Source organism: Carettochelys insculpta, chromosome 2 (genome assembly GCF_033958435.1).
Source record: "Carettochelys insculpta isolate YL-2023 chromosome 2, ASM3395843v1, whole genome shotgun sequence".
NCBI lineage: Eukaryota > Metazoa > Chordata > Testudines > Carettochelyidae > Carettochelys > Carettochelys insculpta.
This window is the reverse complement of record NC_134138.1, coordinates 166,103,029-166,124,924: the sequence shown is the minus strand read 5'-3', so window position 1 is coordinate 166,124,924 and position 21,896 is coordinate 166,103,029. Positions and strand designations below refer to the sequence as shown.

Below are 21,896 nucleotides of genomic sequence, written 5' to 3'. Positions count from 1 at the left end.
ATAGAAAAACAATATAAGACTTTACATGCCTGCTCATAAGCCAGAGCTGCCCCCTCACCCCACCACACACTCACCAACAAGGGTTCTGGTTGGATGTCTCTTTCAAATGCCAGCAGGTGGCTTTTCTGTAGTCACAAGTTCATAAACAGCTTTTGAAGAGAACAACCCATATACACACTTTTGCCTTTCATTTCTACAGTGTGATCTGCAAACACATTGAAAAAGTAATTAACCAGGCAGTAATTCTTTTCTTAAGCCCTACCTTCAGTAGGTTGCATCCGGAGGTGGGAATTTGCATTCTTCTCCTATCAGGTGTCTCCTGGGAAACCCACTTCACTTTGTTGGTCCTGAAAGTTCATTTTTGTCTGGTACTTTGCTTAAAATAGCTGTTTGAATCTGATAGCACTTCTCAGATTTTACATTGGCCACATCTCCCCCCTAAAATAGTTACATACAATCCTGCATTAAAACATACATTTTGAATTTATAATAGATTGGACTATAAAGCTGTTTAAACTTAATTCAGTAAGTCTCCCAAATATATTACGGGAAGGTGCCATGCTTGTCACAGGAGTCAGCTTGTATTGATTTGGTATTCAGGAGGTATGGAAAATAAGTGTAATTAAGTTTTTGTTATTTTGTGCAGATCAAATTCACCCTTAGCATAAGCAGATGCAATTCGCATTGACTCGACCGTGGTTGTTCAGGGTGTTGCGGACGTAAGCTAAAATAGCTGGGTGGGGCTGCTCTATTTCAGACCCTACTTAGTCCACTGTGAAGAGTATTTGTAGTAAACTTTCCAAGTCAGTGAAACATCTTTAATAAATCCTGACTAAAGAAAAGGTAAATATTTTAATAATGTTTAATAAAATTAGCAAAGACCTTTTGGTTCCTTGTATTCAGGGAGCTGTTAAATTTTTATTCGTTAATCCCTAATGATTTTGGCCTGCAGTCTCTATACAGGCATATTTGTCACTGAGTCCAATGGGACTTCTGCTTGTGTTAGGAGTGCAAGATGAGGCCTAGTATGGTGCAAACAGGTATATATTTGACTCATTTGTTACTAAGTGCACGATATAAGACAACTTACTAGAAAAGTTGTATATGAGGAAAGATTTTTTTTCATAATTTTGAAGCAAAGAATTTAAATTATTTATTGGCTATGCGTCCACAAGAGAGTAATTTGTTTGATAAAGTTGCTTAATTTCTGTGTTTAGATACAGTTTAGTCATTCATTAAAAAAAAAAATCTTGTATCCCATCTAGATAAAACTCTGGCTTGAAAATGAAAGTGAGAGATATCTTGGCCCTTTAGATCATGAGCTGCTTTCACTGGAAAGTGTGAAGAAGAAGCAAGAAGAATTTGGAGTTTTCAGCGACAAAGTGACGGTAAGTATTGTATTAAGGAACACTTGTCTTTGCATTCATTATTTAGTTGCATCTGCAGTAGCCTAGAAAATTAATTGGGAAAATACAAACCAGAGCCGGTGTAAGAATGTTAATTCATTGATTGTTGATAATATAACAGTACTCTGAGTTTCTGGGAAAGGTACTGCTTCTTTAACAGGAATTTTGACTTTACGCCCCAGAAGAAAACAGATAATGCACACAGAGAAAAAGCTGTGAATGCACAAGAGGGACTGTGCAAATCTCCAAAGCATAACTGAGGGACATAGGGGAGAATTTTTAATTATTCTGAGACCAGAAACAACAACAATCATAAATGATACCCGTACCTAAAGCTCCTACATAGTATAGGGAATGGAGCACTGGAGACAGTTCCAGAAATAATAGGGCCATATCCAATGCCCATTGAAGTAAAGATTCCTTTTGACTGCAGTGGACACCTAATATTTGAGCTAAAGGTGAATTTCTGAGGTAGAGTGTTTACTTTTGAACATCGTTGGGGACAAACCACAGAGCCATATGTGCAGAACTGTCATCACAGTACATCCATCAGAAGCCGTATATAGGCACGCCAACCAATACATGATAAATGAAGCCACAGTAAAAATGGGAAGTTACATACATAGATGTCTTCCTAGAGCTTGGTAAGGAGAGAGGTTTGATTTGTAACTATTTCATATACAGAAATGGCATAAAGAAGGGCCATCAAGAGATCTGTTACTTGAGAAACAAAAGTTTTCAAACTAGGAAGTGCAGCATAAGCATGGCTTTCCTCAGAACATGTAATAATAATTCTTTTCAAATGTTGAAGCTTCACGGACCATAGTTGTTCTTGGGCCCTCATATGGTTATGTTTTCTTTATGTTTTTCAAAAGAAATTTAGACTAAAAAAAGACCAACAATAACTTTATATTAATAAAATACACTTGAACTTCTTTAATCTGGCAACCTTGGGAAATAGGCCATACCAGATTACGGAATTTTCCAGACCATGGGTGTTCGCCATGCTGAAGAATATACAAAGTCTAATACAAACCATTGTCAAGTGTTGCACGTCTATAATGTGTCATAAGAGAAATCCTTAATGCACTGTATTTAAACTATTATTTGGGGTTGGGGGTGGGAGTGTGGGGCCTGGGAGGGTGGGTGATGGGGATAGGGTGCTTACCTGGCACCCTGCTCCCTGGGGCCCCACATGGCTCCATGCCCCTGCCACTTCCCTTTGATTGCAATTTGTGGCCAATTGAAGTAGTGGGGGAAAAGCCTCCAGACAAGCAGTTCACTGTGCTGCTGTTCCCGCAGCCACCAGGGAGGGGGAATACTAGTACACAGAGTGGCTTCCTCCTTCCCCTAATAAGCAGAGCCCACAGACCAGGTCTAGTCTGTGGCTTGCCTGGATTTGGCCTGCAAATCTCGAGGCTCTTCCCTTCCTGCCTCACTGCTGGTGTTGCAGCCATGCAGACATCCAACCTGCAAGCGTTCCCAGATCACAGACACCCAGATTAAGAAGATTCAAGTATCGTACCAAAAGAAAGATCAAGAGTGATGGTTCACTTGTCCTGATCTTTCACTCACTTTACAGTTGGCCTGTATAACAAGGTTTGTTGACATTGTATGGAAGAAGCAGGAGAGACACGTGGCGGGTGCACAAGGGGTCGCATGTGCCCAATCCCAGGCCTTCACACTCACTATCAGTGCCTGGAGAGGGAGTAGAGTTTGGAGCAGAGGGTGGTGCTGGGGAGCATGTGGCCTGTGGGCCCCCCCTTGACCCTGGGCCTCATCAGTCACCACCGAGAGTAAATGACCATTCTGAACAAGAATTCCGACAGCACAAAAAGCAATGGTTTGATGCAGCATATTTCATTTTGTACTCAATAGCAATATTATGAGCAAGGACTGGAGCTGATGCAAAAGAACTGCTCGCTGAACGTGGAAGAAAAAGTTCGGTCCTTCAAGAGTTACCTGAATGATGTCAGAGCCCAGACAGAGAAAAGGAAGAGTGAGCTAGAGAAACTGGTGCACTTGTATGAGTTTTACGAGATGGTAAGAGAAACGTTTGAGGTTTAGTACAGATTTGGAGTCACTTAAGTATTCGTGCAACAATAGACCATAAAATATGCGTGGTTTGAGCAGTGGTGCTGACGCCCACTGCTGGCACCAGGTTAAGATGGAGGGGGCCCAGCTCCAGGCTCCTGTTAGGGGCGAGTCCAAGAGCAAAAGGGGCAGGGCCATGAGCAGTCAGCTCCCAGCGCCACTAAGACTGCTGCCCTGGCCTCCCTCACAGCTGTGTGCAGCTAGAGCAGGACTGCCATGGCACTTCAAAGGGGCCCAGAGCTCCAGCTGTCACTGCTGTCAAAGTAGCAGCAGTGGCAGCCAGAGCTCCAAGCCCCTTTGAAAGGAGGCAATTGCCTACTTTGTCCCCCCTCTACCTTGCCCCACCCCCATCAGCAGGCCTGGGTGTGAGCCGCTTCTCCTCCGGTGCCAGGTACTGGATGTACTAGCGAGTCTCCCTGGGTGCTGGGAGATACAATTGCACTCTCCCATGCATTGCACCTGTTAGCATTTCTTTGCATCAGGGCTGACACTCCTCCTCCTCCTCCTCCTCCTCCTGCTTTTTTGCCATGTCCCAGCCCATGTGTCCTCTAATCTTTTCTATCCAAATATGGATTTTTTCCCATCTCTGTGCAGAATAAATTCTAATGTTCCTGAAGCACATGCACGTGTACCACCAGTAAAAACAAAAACCTAGCCGGGAGCAGTCGGCTGATCAGCTAAGCAGCGTCAGAATTTCTCCTGAGCAGCCACACAAGCGCCAGGCTTTACAGGAAACACTGGTCCTAGCTAAGGAATGGTTTGTCCATGATGTTTCCAATGAGGCCTGTTTGAAAGACCCTCATGAGGTGTAGCCCACAGGACCAAATTTGAAGAATGTCAGAATTGTCGGTCTAAATCTGGCAAACATCCAAAGGACTGTGATGTTCCTTCAAAGTTAATCAGAGCACTGATGAACTTCAAAAGTTTTCTGGAGTAATTTGTAGTTTGTCAGTTTAAAATTACATGCTCTGGGGCACCCGCTGACATCCCCACAGTAGCATCTGTAGGAGTAAGGATCCCCTCTTGCAGGCCTCCCAGGGCAACAGTATGTAAAACGAGCACAAATTACCATCAACATATAAAAAGACCAGACCTGTATTTGTTGCTCAGGTGTGTGAGTGAGATTCTGTTGGCATTTGGTATGCCCCTGCAGTGTCCCAGATGTCTAGACAAACAACTGAGAATGACTGTAAAATTGCTTTGTAGTCAAGCCATAAGAAGCAAAATTCACACCTGTGGAAAAGGGCCTCACAACACCCATTCAGCACTTATATCATGTTCAGATCTATTGTGAGTACTTTAGTGGGACTCTAAATGGTGCACAGTCCTTTTGCTGATCTTCTGCACAAGGTTGAGTTTCATCCTGATATTTGACAATTGCTCTGAGAATCTAAAACAGAAGGTGTTACATAATGAATATATTCTTATTATTTAATTGTACTTTTCACTCTTAATCTAGGCACATGGATGGATGTTACGCTGCAATGAGTATCTTGAACATCTGACTTCAGAGAACAAATACTCTCAATCAGCGATTCAGGGTTTGCAGAGCTACCACCAGGAAGCTACAAAACTTTCTGCACAAAACTTTCAAAAAGCGAATGAGATGGTATTGGGTTTGGCTAGCAAAAAGGAACTAAAACAATGGAACATTTTGTGGCTGAAATGTCAGCAAACAAGGCACTATTTAGAAGAGGTCCTTTCTGAAGCTCTCAAAGGTTCCAAAAAGGAAACTTCTTGCAGAGTTCCCCGGGAAGCAGATGTGAAAATTAACTGTGAGTTTGATACAGAAGGGGCTAGAGGACCATCTCAGTCCCTTTCTCACTTCTCTTCTAGCGCTGCTGACAAAGTTTGGGGTAATAACGTCAAGCTGTTGCATAAACTGCAGCATACGAGCCTGCCATCAGGAGTGCCCCCTTCTTTAGACCATGAGAATGCCAATCAAGACACGGATATATTTGTGCAATTTAATGCATCTCCAAGACAGACACTGACTCCACTCTTGGGTGGGCTTCCGAGGACTAGCCCGATCTCAGAAGATATGGACAATGTTTCCACCTCAGGATCAGCCTCCTGCTATTCTGAGCCACTCCAGTCACCAACTACCCGCCACAGAAAACATCCACACAAGAAAATTATGAAGAAAACTCAAAGCTTTGAGTTTACGCCACTTGAGAGCAACCATAGTGAGTTGCACCGCCATGGGTACACTGGAGTTTACATCAAGGGGTTGGAGGTGGCCAGTAACGCTGCTGCTGAGAAGAAATACATGCAGCACTTGAATATTAAAAGCCCTTTGATTAGTAGAAACCGAAGTTTATCTTCCCCTTCAAGGATCCATCATACAGAAGAAGAATTAAAGAAGAGAGCAGGAAGGTGAGACATGGCCACTACACAAAACATTCTGTTGAGTCAGAAGCAAATGAAGTAGTGTAACATTCTAAATGCTTTCTTAAAAAAAGAGAGTTTAAAAGAGACATTCAATTCAAAATGCAGAACACAAAATAAGTTCTCCGTTTTAAAGGGACACTGTCAAGACTTTGTAGGACAAACATTTAGGTTTGGTGGGGGCAGGTTTTGAGTAGTTAATACAAATTAATAAACAAAATCCTTAAAAAGTTTTTGACACACATTGAAATTAATTAAGAGTTTAGAGGAAACAGAGTAAGGACTTTAAGACTTAAGCTCCAATCCTGAAAGACTTAAGGGCCAATCCTGCAAAGTCTTACACACATGTTTAAATGTATCTGTTATCTCAGAGGTCATGCCCTGTGACTGGAGAATTGCTAATACAGTAAACCCCTGAGATATATGCAACCAAGTTGCGCGTCTTGAGTTAACATGACTGCTGCCCCTGACAGGAGCGGCAGCTGAGAGTCAGGTTGTTGTCTCTGACGGGAACAGGGAAACTGCTCCTGTCAGGGTGGCAGCCTGACTTTTGCCACCCCGACAGGAGTGGTTTCCTGCTACTGTCAAGAGCAGCAGCTGCTCCTGTCAGTGTCAGCAGCAAGAGTCAGGCTGTCATCCCTGACAGGAGCGGTTTCCCAGTCCCGGGAGTGGCGGAGAGCTGGGAACTAAGCAGCAGCCTGGCTCCCTTCCGCTTGCAGAGCCAGGAAACTGACCAAAGCTGCTGTCCAGGTCAGTTTCTTGGCTCTGCAAGGGGAGGAGAGCTGGGAGCTGCAAGAACACAACCCCTACATAAGCTGAGGGTTTACTTTATGGTGTCCATTTTTAAGAAAGGGGGAAAGTGACCTGGGAAACTACAAGCCTATGAGTATCAAAAGAAATTACTGGTCAGTTAAGAACATTGAAGTAAAGGGTAATTAGGACACAATACAGCATGGTTTGACAAAAGATAGATTGTTGTAGTCCAACCTGATCTTATCTCTTTGGGAAGTTAACTGACTTTTTTTAGATGAAGAAAATGCAGTAGATCTTACCCATCTATATCTCAATAAGGCAATCGGTACAGTTGCACATGGGAAATTATCAGTTAAATTGAAGATGGTGGGGCTTGATATGAGAACTGAAAGGTGGATAAGGGGCTGGCTAAAGGGGAGAATACAGTGGGTCATATCGAAAGGTGAACTGTCAGGCTGGAGGGAGTTTGCTAGTGGAGTTCCTTGGGGATCAGTCTTGGGACCAATCTTATTTAACATTTTTATTAATGACCTTGTCACAAAAAGTGGGACAGGGATAGTAGAATTTGCAGGTGACATAAAGTTGGGAGATAATGCCAATATGGAGGAGGACTCAAGTATTTTATCCGATGGTCTGGGTGACCTTGAAAACTGGGGTATTAGAAATGGAATGATATTTAATAAATACATGACTTTGCAGTCTGCACTAGGGAATAACAAAAAGATTTTTTGCCTTAAGATGAGTACATATCTATTGTAAACAAAGGATGAAGAGAGAGACCTGGGTATATTCATTGAGCACAGGTTGACTATGAACTACTAATGTGATGCAGCCATGAAAAAAACTAATACGGTCCTAGGAATCATCAGGCGAGATATTTCCAGTGGAGTCAGGGAAGTGTTAGTACAAATTATACAATGCATTAGTAAGACTTCATCTGAAAAACTGTGTGCGGTTCTGGTCTTATTTAAGAAAAAAATTAAGGAAAATGAACTCAAACTGGACCTGCTGCAGAGAAGTACTACTAGAATGATGAGAATGGAAAACCTACATTATTAGAGGAGACTCAAAGGCTGTGTCTACGCGTGCCCCTTCCTCCAGAAGGGGCACGGTAATAATGAGCAGCCCAGAAGATACTAATGAGGTGCAGATGTAAATTTCCCACGCCTCATTAGCATATGACCACATGATTCAAAGTCTGGAAGAAGCTCTTCTAAACTCCAAAATAACCATGTAGACATGTGGCCCCTGGGGATCTCCCAGAAGGAAGAGGCGGGCTTCCGGAAGGAGGGTTTCCTTCTGGGAGATCCCCAGGGGCCTCGCATCTACACAGCTATTTTTGGAGTCCAGAAGAGCTTCTTCTAGACTCTGAATCATGTGGCCATGTGCTAATGCGGCATGGAAAATTTACATCCACACCTCATTAGCATCTTCTGGGCTGATCATTACCATGCCCTTTCCAGAGAAGGGGCATGTGAAGATGCACCCAAAGACCTTGGCTTGTTTAGCCTAACAAAGTAAAGGCAGAGGGGAGATGGATTTTCTTTCTATAAATACCTGGGAGAGAGAGGAGTTCTTTAAGTTAAGTGCCAACTGAAGAACAAAGGTGTGTTAACTCAGGAGCAAATATATGTGAGTTAGCCATCAACAAGTTAAGTCTGAAATTAGAGGAAGGTTTCTAACCATCAGAGGAGTGAAGCTCTGGAACAGTCTTCCAGGGGGAGCAGTGGGAACAAAAATTCTCTTGAAGATTGACCTTGACAAGTTTATGAAGGGGATGGTCTCATGGAACTACCTCCAATGGTATGTGGCCAATCTGCAGCTACTAGTAGTAAATAACCCCAGTGACCAGTGATGATACACTAGATTGGGTAGGACTCTGAGTAACTACAGAGCATTGTTTTCCCAGGTGTCTTGCCAAAATGCTCAGGGTACAACTGACAATTTGGGGTCAGGAAGGATTTTTTTCTGGGTCGATTGGGCAGAGACGCTGCAGCGTGGAGTTGCCTTCTGCTGTGGTAGTTGGCGTGGATCACTCACAGGCTTAAATTAGTGTCAATGGTGGATTCTCTGTAACTTTGAACTCTTCAGAGTGTGATTTGAGAACTTCAGTGAAAGCTCAAGTGTATGGGTCTATTTATAGGAGGGTTGGGTGAGGTTCTGTGGCCTGCAATGTGCAGGAGGTCTAATTAAATGATTGTGATTAGGGATCTACTAAATTCATTGTCCAGTTTGGTCAATTTCATGGTCACAGGATTCTTAACATCATAAATTCATTATTTCATCTATTTAAATCTGAAATTTCACTATGTTTTTATTGTAGGGCCCTGATCAAAAAAGAAGTGTGTGTGTGCACGCATGGGGGGGTTGCAAGGTTATTGTAAGGGAGGGAAGCCATGATACTTCTACTCTTCTGCACAGCATTGCCTTCAGAGATGTTTAATTGGAGAGCGATGGCTGCTGGCCGGGAGCCCAGCTTTGAAGGCAGAGCCAGTGCCAGCAGCAGTGCAGAAATAAGCATGGCAGGATGTGATATTCCCACCTTTCCTTCTGTGCTGGTGCCTGCAGAACTGGGTCGTCAGCCAGCAGCTGCCACTCTCTGGCTCCCAGCTCTTAAGGCAGAAGCACTTACTTCTGCACTGCTGCTTGCCAGACACTACCTTCAGAATGAGGCAACCAGCCATCAGCTGATTCTGACTAGCCACTGCAACCCTGCTCCCTAGCTCCAAAGGCAGAACAGAAGCAAGGGTAGCAATATCACGGCATCCCTAAAATAACATTGTGAACGCCCCACTTCTCCCCAACCCCTGCAACTCCCTTTTGTGTCAGCACCTCCAATTAGAGGAACATTGGTGTCCCCTGTCAAATCTATATAGTATTATGTTAAAACACACGAAAATCTAGCTTTCACAGAGGGAGACCAGACTTCACATTCTGTGATTTTTTCAGGGCTGTGAATTTGGTAGGGTCCTAACCATGATAGTTCCTTCTAACCTTAAAGTCTGAGTCTAACTTTATTCATTGTGTGTAGTCCCACTGAAGATCAGTAGGACTATTCAGCGGGGATGATGTTGAACATGTGTGTAAATCTTTTCAGGATTGAGAAGAAAAGAAAAGAAATGTTTTCTTATTTTTTTTCAATATTAATGTATTGAGGGTTTGGATTTCAATGTTTCCCTCTAGTTTTGGAAAACCAGCAGCATTGTGCTGTTACATAAGAGCTGGAAATTGAAACTAACCAAAAGTTTCATTTTCCAAGCCGAGTAAAATGCATATAGTAATCACACAGCACAATTAAAAGTAGATTTTTAAAAAATATTTCAGTTATAATAATCTGATTGAATAACAGTGGTAAAGGACTGCTTTTGTCATATTTCATATCTTGACAGTGTTCCATAATGAAATGACCATTAAAACAATTTGTTTTTCTTTAAGATAAAGTTTATTTGTACTAGAGTTGCTGATAGACTATTACGGAAAGATGGATAAACATAATTTACAAATGAAGAGGGATTTTTAATCCTTTTGCCCTTGTTCTCTCTCTGTGTTGGTTAGGATCCTCCCTCCCTGGGACTTTGCATTTTAACAGTATAAAATTTTCCCACAGTTAGTTAAACACAAAAAAGAATAAAAGGAAGACCAAAATTTGACTGCTTTAAAGCAGGAAACTGTAATAAAAGTCTGTTATCAAATCTTCCTTTATTTTAGTCATCTTGTTTAAAACAAGTAAAAGAAAAGAAGAAAAAAGCCTAACTTTGTGCTTGCCTGAGCAGAGTTCAAGGGTTATGTATAAGTTTTTAAAAAGTCTGTCTTTTTTTATATTTTCTGTATAGTAATGGAGGGGCAGATTCTGATATTCTTACACACACTGGCTATGTCTACACTTCGGTGATGCTTTGACAGAAGTTACTGTTGGAAGATCTCTTCTGACAAAACTTGTGTTGACAGATTGTGGCCACACACGAAAGCGGATCTCTCTGTGAGGATCCACTCTGTACACAGAGAATGTCCGGAACCGCTTTCTCAACAGAACACCCAACCAGAAGCACGGCCGACAGGTCTGCCTGGTGTCCCGGAAGCCCTGTCAATCAACAGAGGCCCCCACCCCAGAGTGTCCACACTGGCTTTCTGTCAACTTGAGAAAAGTGTTCCACCTCCTGGGGGAACAGCAGAATGCTACTGGCAAAAGTGTTGCATTCTGTCTGTTTACTGTCATCAGAACATATTTGTAATGTGGACGCTCTGCGAGTTTTGTCAACAAACTCTCTAGTGTAGATATAGCCACTGAGTAATGCCATCCTCTGCAAACAACCCTACTGAAGCCAGTGGGATTACTCATGGACTAAGATGACACAAGTTGAACCTCTCTAGTCTGGCTCTCTCTCATGCAGCAACATGTGTGTGGTCTGGCACGATTTTAGTTAGCCCGATGTCCACTTATCATGGGTGTGGCCAAGTTTCCCATTGTCCCATAAAGTTTATTTCCTCCCACCAGTCCTGGCTCTGTGTTTTGTCCTGTTATTTAGCTGCAGTGCCTTTTTTAGATGCCTGAACTGATCCCAGTTGTGTGGGGGAGCTGGAGGGAGCGGCTGAGTACCAGCGCCTCTCTTTTTTGCCAAAAAAAAAACCCCACAAACAAAAACAAACAAACAAACAAAACCCCCCACTGTTTAGCTGTAATTTACCTCTGAGCCCAGTAAGCAGTGGAAGTATTGATAATGCCAGTAGACAATATTGATCTTCCATGGTTTGTCAAATTCTCTAATATGGCACTCATCAAGTCCCAAGAGTGCAAACTACAGAGGTTCAACCTGTACTCACTTTGAGTAAGAATATCAGAACATGTCCCATAGCAGTTCACAAATAATCGTATGTTTTGTTTATAGTACCTGTGTATTATGGCTTTCAAGGGCTCTAATTTAGCAAACCATACTTACTCAGTAAAAACCTTAAGCAGATGGTTAAATCCCATTGATTTAATGATCTTGAGGTTAAGCACATGCTTAATTTGTGTCACTGAAAAGCAATGTTACAATCAGTTTGTGCAACAGAGGAAAAATGGACAGTCTATGTGATTTTTCTTGCATAGAAATTGGTGGTTTAAAAAGTCTGTTTGGTTTCAATTTTTTTAATCTGTAAATGCTGCCTTTAAATGGGCCAAACCAAGCTGTACAACCCAAATTATGTACTCTTCTCTTTTAAAATATATGTATATTGACTTTTAGTAGTTACAAAAAAAAATCTAATACAATCAAAGTAGTTCGTGATTTTATTTGACCTTACTCATTTCATAACAAAGAGTTAATTTTGGAATGGCTCCATTTTCCCATCATGCCGCCTTGTAAAATTTGGATTCTTTATTTTTGGACTATGGTGAATATATTTGTTCAAGTTAACAGCATCAGTTTTCCTGGTTTAAGCACTGATCCTGCAGAGGCTTAAACCCAGGCAAATTTGGATATTTATCTCCAGACATAATTTCTTAAATCTATTATCTAATTATTTGGGACCAAATAAAGGGACTATAGACTTTTATAGTATTACTCCAAGCTTAGTGGTTCAATGGGAGTTTACAGAAACTTCACCCAATCCTGCAAACATTTGAAAAAAGTTAGTCCAGTAGAACCTCTGCAGTCAATACTAGTTCTCAGATTAGTAACATTTATTCACATTTGCAGGAGTAGGTGTGCTGCTAGTTTATTTTTAATGCATATAGTGGCTTGTATATTTTTAATGCATAAAAAGACAATGTTTTACTTTTGATTTTCAACTCTGGCATCCCATGAGCTGCAATATGCTCTTCATTTCTTTATAGGTAAGTCCTTTTGAATTTAATAGGGACAAAACCAATAAGAATCTGTTAAATTATCTTAAAACCTATCACAGTTAATAAATACCAGCATACTTTTTGTAAGATTCTTATTTTTAATTATCCTATAGAATTCTATTTGAGGTAAACTCATCCCTCATTAAACGAATACTTTATATGCGAGTACTCGCTTAAACGAGGGACACACATACCTCCCCTAGTTCACTTAATGAGTGAACTCCCCCCGTTAATACGAGACTTACTCCTTCCCGCATCTCCAACCCTCTGCAGCCTGATCCTGCCCCCCGCCAGTCCCGCAGACACCAAACTGCTGAAACCTAAACCCCCTGCCACCCTGCCTGCACCTGAACCACTGAAACTTAAACCCCCCATAGACCCCGCACACTGGGACTGCCAAAATTTAAACCCCCCACCAGCTCTGCGCTCCCGAGCCGCTAAAACCTAAACCCCCCTGCTGGCCCCGTGCACCCGAACCGCCAAAATTTAACCTCCCTGCCAGCCCCATGCACCCAAACCGCTGCAGCCTTAACCCTCCTACTGGCCCCACAGACACAACCTGTAGCAGCCTGAGGCTCCCCCCACCGCAGATCCAACCCACCACTATGTTTTAACCCCCCGCATGTCCCCAAATTGCCCCTAAACTTTAACCCCCCACAACCCCAGGCTCACTCACCTTTCAAAAGCATCGCCATCTGCTGCCACTCCAAGCCCTTGGACCCAATCAGAGACTTTTACATGTATTTTAATAGGAATTTAGTGTCCCTCTTACGAGTTTTCGCCTGCGAGCAAAAAGTTAGAAACCAATTGTGCTCGTATAATGAGGGATGGGTGTATAATTTTTCATTATTATTATATGGAACTATTCCATGAAGGGTGAGGCATACTATAATGTTGTGATTCAAGAGTGAAGCAGATTATGGACTTGAGATCTGATTTTTCCTATCATTTATGTAATTTTCACTACTTTAGAGTTACTTCTTATTTACACTGGTATAAGTTAGTGAGGAATCAGGCTCTTGGGTCTAGCCCCTGCTCTGTACTGATTCGGTACATCACAGTGGGCAGACTGCTAGGTGCCCATGCAGCAGGACCAATCCTAGCCATTCAAAAACCATGAGTCAATTCCCAAAATCCATTAGCTTGGGTTGCAGACCCACAGGTTTTAAAAATGGTGGTGGTCTGGGGGTGTCTATATTTTACCTTCTGCCATTCGTTGAGCTTTTGTGGAGAGGGTTGCCAATTCTGATATGACAAATTCCTGGAGGTTTCATCATGTGCCATAATCTTCGATTAAAGAGTCATCGTGAATTCTTGTATATACCGGCAACCCTACCTGAGACTCATGTTTTCAAACGTTTCTCTGAAGTCAGGAGAACATAGAAATGTATTTTTTGGTAAACCTCGAGGTTTTCAGTGTTCACCTGACTCCAGGTGCTGGGGCTTTTTGAAAAACACCAAATATCATGGAAGTCGAGATAAAAATCTTGAGAATTGACAATGCTGCTTCTACAGAGGCTGCCCACAATCTGTCACTTAAATGCTTTGTAACTCTGATCACTCACAGATAGAGCTGGTTTGAACATTGCAAAACGTGATGCTTTCTGTGGCATTTTTTTTAATGAAAAAATGAATTGTGATGAAAAATGAACTATTGTTTTTTCACAAAAATGGTAGTTAAAATGTTGCCATGTTTTTCATCCTGCTCTAAAAATGAGCAAAGGAATGCTTCCTTTACCAAATTGTTGTTCGGCTTACTTAACATTTGCAAAATGTTTTATGACTTTCTTGCTCCCTCTGGTGAGAAATGGGAAAAAAGAGGTCTCTGTGTAATGATTTTGAGACACCTGGATGAAGAGCACTTCACAGTCCAAAATATCACTGTTTTCTTAGGGGAGTAGAAGTGGGCCTACACTTAAATCCATATCTAGATTTTTATTCCACCCCACTTATAGCTTGTGCCTGTCGCAATCTGGGAGTTTCATTTTGACATTTGATTCAAGTTATTGGCCACAGAATTCAGCCATGATTCTGGATTTGTATTCAACACCCAAAGATCAGGAATGTTCAGCTTTAGGGTTTAAGGTTCAAGATTATCTCTAATCTTGAAACTAAAGAGGTACAGTAAAATGGATTTTCCTTTGGGGACAGGAAACCCTGACTGAAGTTTTTCTAGTTGGCTTCTTCAATGAAGGCTTAAGAGCTAGCTGGTTTCATGAGGAGAAAAAAAAATCATAATATAGTTTATGCCTCCCCACCCCCAGCTGACGGAACTGTTAGGCTGTGTCTACACTACAAAAATAACTTTGAATTAAGCGACTTTGAAGCTGAGCATCTACATACACCCTACTTTGAAGTTAAACTTCAAAGTAGGGCACTACGCCATTCCCAGGATGGAGTAAGGACTTCAAAGTTGAGCTCCCCACTTAAGTTCCCTAATTAACTTCGAAGTAAGGGAAAATGTGTGTAGACTCTCTGCCGACGACTTCAATGTAGTGCCTAACTTTGAAGCTAGTTCCTAGTGTAGATGCACCTTTAGTATGTAACATCTGATGACATTAAAACAATTTAATAAATTAGAGCCTCCTCCATATTGTCATTGCTGTGTCCAGCTCACCCAGTGTGCTGTGAATCAAGTTTACTCAGCAGTATTACCTATCATAAAGAATCTGCTCCAGTGGATGGATTATTTTTGGTTTATTATTGTAGAAGTAAAGATTAAAATATATTTCCATCATTGTCAACAAGGCAAAATGTTTCTACTATTTTAAGTTGTTCATTGAAATTATTGTTTGAATGTTAATATGAAAAAAGAAAAAAGTAGGGATATTATGAAGTCAAATTTGCTCCATTTTGTATTAATATAAGTTCATATAGGTTCAGTTCCTTCCAAATAAAGTGTCTTAATTAATGAAATATCACCCAAATCAACACTTTCTATACTTTTATTTCTCAATCACATGGGCTATGAATGAGTATATACATTTCAAGTGTTCAGTGTTCATCAGAAAGTATTTTCTTCCAAAGTGATTGCTTACCCAGTTTGGCTTGTTTTTCAGAATCTGTTTTTTGCTGGATGCAAATGTTCTCCAACCCTAGAACTGGTCACATATTTTTATCTTTCAGAACTAAACATGCTTTCTCAATGGGAGTTCATAATGTATCAGAGGATACATTGTGTGGGAAACTTGTGAGAATTCAGCTATATGTTAGTATATCATCCCAGGAATGTTACTTTGTTTCCAAACAGAATTCAGGAATGGAAAAGGTCGTGACACTTTTGCATATGCAATAGAAAGTTCTTTAATATGATGAAAAAGCCTTTCCAGAGCTCAGAATTCTTTCTTTCTTTTCTGGCTGCTTAGCTGTTACACTGCAGCTGCTGTAAACTATTGTACACCAAGTTTTGTCCTCTTATACCCTCATAACTCCACTGAAATCAGTGAGATTACACCATTGTAACTGAGGGCAAAATTTGCTCCTGAGAAAAAAGAAGAAAACTGTAAGGTTTGTTGCACTATGGTAAGCATCTCAGCAGCCAGAGCCAGTGCTACAACATGATTTACTCAACAGACAGGTTAAAATGAGCTAAAGAAAGCAAATAAGCAAAGACAGTCACTCAGTGTTAGACATTACACATTGTCATGATATGTCAGTATTCAAAACAGCTGTTCTGTGTCTTCCAACAGCAAAGTGCAACATATAATGGATGAAATGATCACAACAGAAAGGGAATATGTTAGATCCTTAGGATATATCATCAACAACTATTTTCCAGAAATGGAAAGAATCGATTTACCTCAGGATTTGCGAGGGAAGCGGAATATTATCTTTGGGAACCTGGAGAAGCTCTATGATTTCCATTGCCAGTATTTTCTAAAAGAGCTGGAGCATTGCAGAGACTTTCCACTACGTGTCAGCCACTGTTTTCTCAGACATGTAAGTCCCATTTCCAAAGAAGAATGCCTTCTTAGAATCAGATTATTTTTGAGTTCACCACAGATCATATTACAGAGTAAAACATGTCACTTGGCTTTTTTGTGTTTCTCACAGTGTACATGAGTTAGATGTCCTGAGATAAATTTTTACTGTTGGCTGTGTATGTGGCCTACTGTCTTCTAGCAGAAGGTTGTAGATATACTCCCATGTCCTCATACAGCTGCACCTTTTGATATCTCAGAACATGCTGGCTTAGACCCTTTCTAAATTTGCTAGATGTAATAGTTATTTGCTACGTGAGTGATAACGGTCTGTATGTTTCCAAGTTTTCTACAAATACGTAAGTTTTCTATTAATTTGGTTTCCTATTATGAACCAAAGCACAGATGCAGTTAAATCATCATTTGCAATCACGCCGGAAAACTACCTAGTGTCTCCCGATCCCCCTAATGTCAACAAATGAGTTGGGACAAGGGCGCTTAATATTGTTTCAAGAGGAAACTAATCTTAAATTCCACACATTCACTTTATTGACAGTAACTTGCTTACAAGAGACAAAACATCAAATTGCTACTTGTATATCTGCTCTGACGTGTAAGCTAAACCAACTGAATGCATCAGACATTTACCCAGAGAAATTCTGGTTATGGTCAGAAATTCCTCAACATTTGATTGTTGTGTTAGAAACTCCGGTATGTCCTACTCCACACACCCAAGGAGTTTTACACACAAAGGCTGTTTTGCACATACTACAAGCTGGTCAATTTTTGGTACACAGGGGCTGGGTCTACACTTGGTCCAGTTTCAAAGGGGACATGGTAATCAGGGCCACAGGAGATTGCTAATGAAGTACTGCAGTGAATATGCAGCACTTCACTAGGCTAATTTTCCCCTGTGGCAACTTTGAAGTGCCGGCATGCATGTATCCGTGGGCACTTCGAAGTCCCTTACTCCCCAAAATTTTGGGTTTCTAACACAACAATCAAAATTTTGAGGAGTAAAGGGACACACGCCAGCAGTTTGAAGCTTCTAAGTTGCCACGGGGGGGAATTAGCCTAATGAAGTGCTGCATATTCACCGCAGCACTTCATTAGTAATCTCCTGTGGCCCGGATTACCAGGCCCCTTTCAAAGTTGAGGGTAAGCGTAGACGAGCCCAGGGAATGTGAAGCCCTGACCTCATTCACTGCTCATCATATTTCACTATGCATTCCTATGTAGTTCAGCCTTCCTTAGCCAAGCAGTGAAGTTCGGCAATATAATCTGTATGAAATGTATTGTACATCCAGATAAAGTGATTTCACTGTGTCATAACAAGGAAAAATATATAGCAGTTTTCACCAAAACATTCAAAGGTTCTTCTCAAACAACACTACTTCTATGCCAAATTTCAACTTTCTAACCATCATTTCAGAGCCACAAGTGTTCAGATATAGTTCATATTTACAATGGGAAAATCTCTTTTGTTTTCATTCTTCACATACTGGAAAACACCAGAATTGCTCTTGCTCAGATTTTCCAAAAATGTTCACTTTCAAGGAGATACCTTAATAGCAACCTAGAAAACAAAGTGATTGCAGGTGCAGGAAAATGGGGAAGAAGGGAGACAGGCTGGTCTAGAAATGTTTGTCATGCAACTTTATGGTTATTCTTGCTAAAATTAACTTTGTCTTTCTAACTCTTTAAACACTTGGCCTTCATCAGTCATGATTCCATAGTCCTGAGTGCTTATGCACAGTGGTTAAGTAGAGAGTACTGTGATACAGGTGGCTGGATACCTTTAAGTAAATAATTGTTGCAGTAGCAGCTCAGAGTTCAAGGGGTTTAAAATCTTTCCCATTGCTGCTCCTGCATTTCTTTGTATTTTGGCTGTCCCCATCTCTCATTGTGAAGAACATGCCTTAACAAATACTGTCCTATTGTTTGTGATTTCACATTAATTGAATATTTTTCTTCAGTTTATTATGTCTTGCACAAACTTTTGCCCCCCTGTTGTATTCCATAATGGTCATCTTTGGTGAGTTCTTCTGTTGTATTCTATGATAGCCATCCTTTCCTGAGGCCTGTAAATGGCCACTGGCACTAAGGGCTGGCTGGGAGAGGGGTGGTGCAGTCCAAGTGACCCTGAGGGCTGCCTGCCCCTTCCACCTGAAGCCCAGCTCCTTCCAGGGTGCCTGGAGCCAAGCTCTTCCTAGCACTCCCCCGTTGCCCAGGGCCTGGCAAAATCTGTGGGGAGCTGTGGGATGCGAACAATAATGGTTTGAAAAGCAAATCCAATATCACCAAGTGTTTCTTTACTCTTTCATAATGAATCTGTGTAATCAGTATTAACCACAAAAGAAAACCCCAACCCTGACAATGTGATAAATTAAATAGCCCTCTGGTTTTTAAATAAGTAGTTGACATGAAAAGGGAATAATTTTTGTTGTGAATGATTAAAGTACGCCCCTCACCTGTAGCCACGTCTGGGATTTTCCTATTGACTAAGACGGAAAAGCCAGGGTTTGATTACTTTCTCACCATACCAGGGCATTGAGGATTAACTCATGTTTGTAAAGCTTGAAAGCATTCTGTGCTGTGTGAGCTGCTACTGACTAAGTAGTGCATTATTCTATCCCTTTTCCCCTTTGCAATGTATACTACTGTAATTTTCTAAAATACACAGAATCCTTCAAGTCTTCTAGGAAAATCACCATTGTGCCTCCAGGTGGGATGAGGATGGTAATCACTTAGTACACTACTCCTGTAAAGACTAAAGGAAATATGTCACCTCCAGGCACATGGCAATTTTCCCCACCTGATTTGCAGAAAAAAAAGAAGAAAAGTAAGAAGAAATATATGCTACGGAGGACAGGTGGGATGTAATGACCAGGCTCTCAGTCCAGTGTAGCATTTACAGTATTTAAAGTTATTCCCGTCTTAAAGAGGCTTTACCAACACAGAAAGGTGGTGAAGCACTGGAATAGGTTACCTAGAGATACGGTAGAATCTCCATCCCGAGAGGTTTTTAAGTCCCATCCTGACAAATCCCCGTCTGGAATGATTTAGCTGGGATTGGTCCTGCTTTGAGCAGGCGGTTGAACTTGATGACCTCCTGAGATGTCTTCCAACCTTGTGATTCTGTGATTCTATGAAGGCTGATTCTTTGGGCCAGACATTGTCCTTCAGAGGTGACTTCATTCAGGACTCTGTGGCTTATGCTCCGCTTGCAGATGTTACCCAGCATGGAGCTGTTACTCCTTGATATTTACCTTGTCTATATTTCCCAGGTGGTAGGTTGGACGATGCGGTAGATAAGAAGAAGGAGATAAAAAAAGGCATTAGTGATTTATTCTCTGTTCTGAAAGACTGTGTCCTAGACTCACATTCTTCCAGACTTCGTGCCCAGACAGTGACATTTCCTGATGAAGGCTGGGTGAAAGAAGAAGGGATTGCTTTAGTGCTGCTAACTATACACCATAGCCGTTTCTACACAGGCCACTTCCTTTGGAAGTTACATGCTAATAGACGGATCGAAAGATGCTAATGAGGCGTGGATGCAAATTCCCCATGCCTCATTAGCATAACGTCCCAAAAATTTTTGAGAAGGGGCCTCCGGAAGAAGGACTTCCTTCCAGAAGCGCCCCCCCCCCCCGCCCTCCCCCGGGGCCGCACTTCGACACGGCATTTTGGAGTCCGGAAGAACGGTCTTCTGGACTCCAAATCACATGACGTTATGCTAATGAGGCATGGGGAATTTCCATCCATGCCTCATTAGCATCTTTCGCTCCATGTATTAGTGGCCTTCAGAAGTGGCCTGTGTAGAAACAGCCCATTAGTATGGGAGTGGCAGTTGTTCACATCTCTAGCCCTGATGTCTCAGAACCTTTGAAAGCTCTGAGCCATAGCTGGGAGGCCAATTTGATGAATAGTGCCTCTGTCTGAGAGCTGTTTTCTTTCCCGTTGTAGAGGAGAGCGATGGCGTTGTTGATTGTGTGTGTGATTAGGGTTGGTTGGGTGAGGCAACCTGATTATTAGGTCAGACCTTTGTCTGGTGACAACACAAGTTGCTCTTTCTTGTTCTCCTGTGCTCCTCTTGATCTTCGAGCATATTCTGGAACGTTCCTTTTGGCTCACATCCCACCTTTGCCAGACACCTGGCCTGTACCTGGAAAGCTCATTTGTTTGCTTTTCTGGCTTAGGCTTGTGTGAAGGGAGCAAATACCGGTGTGCCACTTGGAGCATGGTTGGTTTGGGGAAGTTGGGCGAGAACACTTTATAGCACTGCCCTTCCAAATGGCATTCCCGTCATGCTCACTCTTTTGTGAGTGCAGCCACAGGGGACCCAGGACCTGTTCTTCTGCTCATAGCTGTGTTACTCAGCAGCACCAGACTGTATTTGACATGATAGTCTTGCTGTTCAGCTGAGTCATGGTTCAGGGCTGTATTTCGGCGCTGGGGTGAAAAGCAATGTCCCTTCACTCTTGCTACTCCCACCAATCAACTAACTGGCAGTTTTCTCTCATACTCTGCTAATATGCCTGTGAGCCATCACTAAGCTCAGAGGAAGGTGTCTGCTCTTATTCTCCATGTACCTGAGAGTTATAGTTGAAGGAGTAACATAGGGGAGCCTGGAGTGGGACCCATAGCCCTAAACTTCATACAGGACCTTTATTGGGGTTAGGGGGTGGGGTTGCCACCTTATAGGTTAGCCCTTTCAGGAGAAAGAGGCTTACATTGTTGTCCTAATTCTGTGACTCCTGTAGAGGATTTAGGGGTTCAAACTTTTTCTAGCCCCCTCATTTTCTCTTTTAGTTGTTCTCCTAGTAAGAATAACAAAATAAAGGGAAGCAGACCTTTGTGAAGATTAGGTCAAAGAAGCAACTTTCATCAATGACGTTTTCTAATAAAAAAATTTCATGAGGCATTTTTTTCAGAATGTTCTGATTTTATTATTTGTTTTCTAAGAAAACATAAAATGCTAAGACCAACATTTTTGGTTTTCAGATTCACCTAAAAAATAAAGTTGTTTTGCCTGCCTTCTGCTTTTTTAATGCCTTCCCCTCCTTTTGCAGTGTCAAAGAGGGAAAAATAGAAAAGAGGAAGAGGAGGAGGAAGAAATGTGAAAAACTGAAAACTGATTTTCTTTTGACTTCAATGCATGTTTTCCCAGAGAAAAAAATTGGACCTGAATCTTCATTGATAAGCTGAATCCCCTTATTATTTGATGGATGAAGCAGGGCAAAAACAACTGTTCTGTATTTTTATAAATACTGTATTAGTTCAACACAAAACTATCTCAAGCACTATCCTAAGGTGTTAGGCAAAAAGCAGAGGGCAATTAATAATCAAGGTTTATTTATATTTTGAAAAGAAAACCAACATTAACTCATTGGTTGGTTGCTCAGATTATATTATGAGGAGAAGATCTGTTTATCTGTAGATGATTTGTTTGGGTCATTTCAGTTTAAAGGAAGGAAGGAAGATAATTTGTTTAATGAGAAGGAAAAC

General features: G+C 41.6%; 1 protein-coding gene across 3 annotated transcripts in view; it reads left to right on the top strand.

Moving 5' to 3' along the window:
* PLEKHG4B (pleckstrin homology and RhoGEF domain containing G4B) overlaps positions 1 to 21,896 on the top strand; it is a 143,951-nt gene that overhangs the window by 98,050 nt on the left and 24,005 nt on the right. For all 3 annotated transcript variants that reach the window (XM_074988000.1, XM_074987999.1, XM_074987998.1), the window contains 4 exons: positions 1,266 to 1,388; positions 3,285 to 3,449; positions 4,960 to 5,876; positions 16,158 to 16,407. In XM_074988000.1, coding sequence (XP_074844101.1) covers positions 1,266 to 1,388; positions 3,285 to 3,449; positions 4,960 to 5,876; positions 16,158 to 16,407 — 1,455 coding nt within the window. The remainder of the gene's footprint in view (positions 1 to 1,265; positions 1,389 to 3,284; positions 3,450 to 4,959; positions 5,877 to 16,157; positions 16,408 to 21,896) is intronic.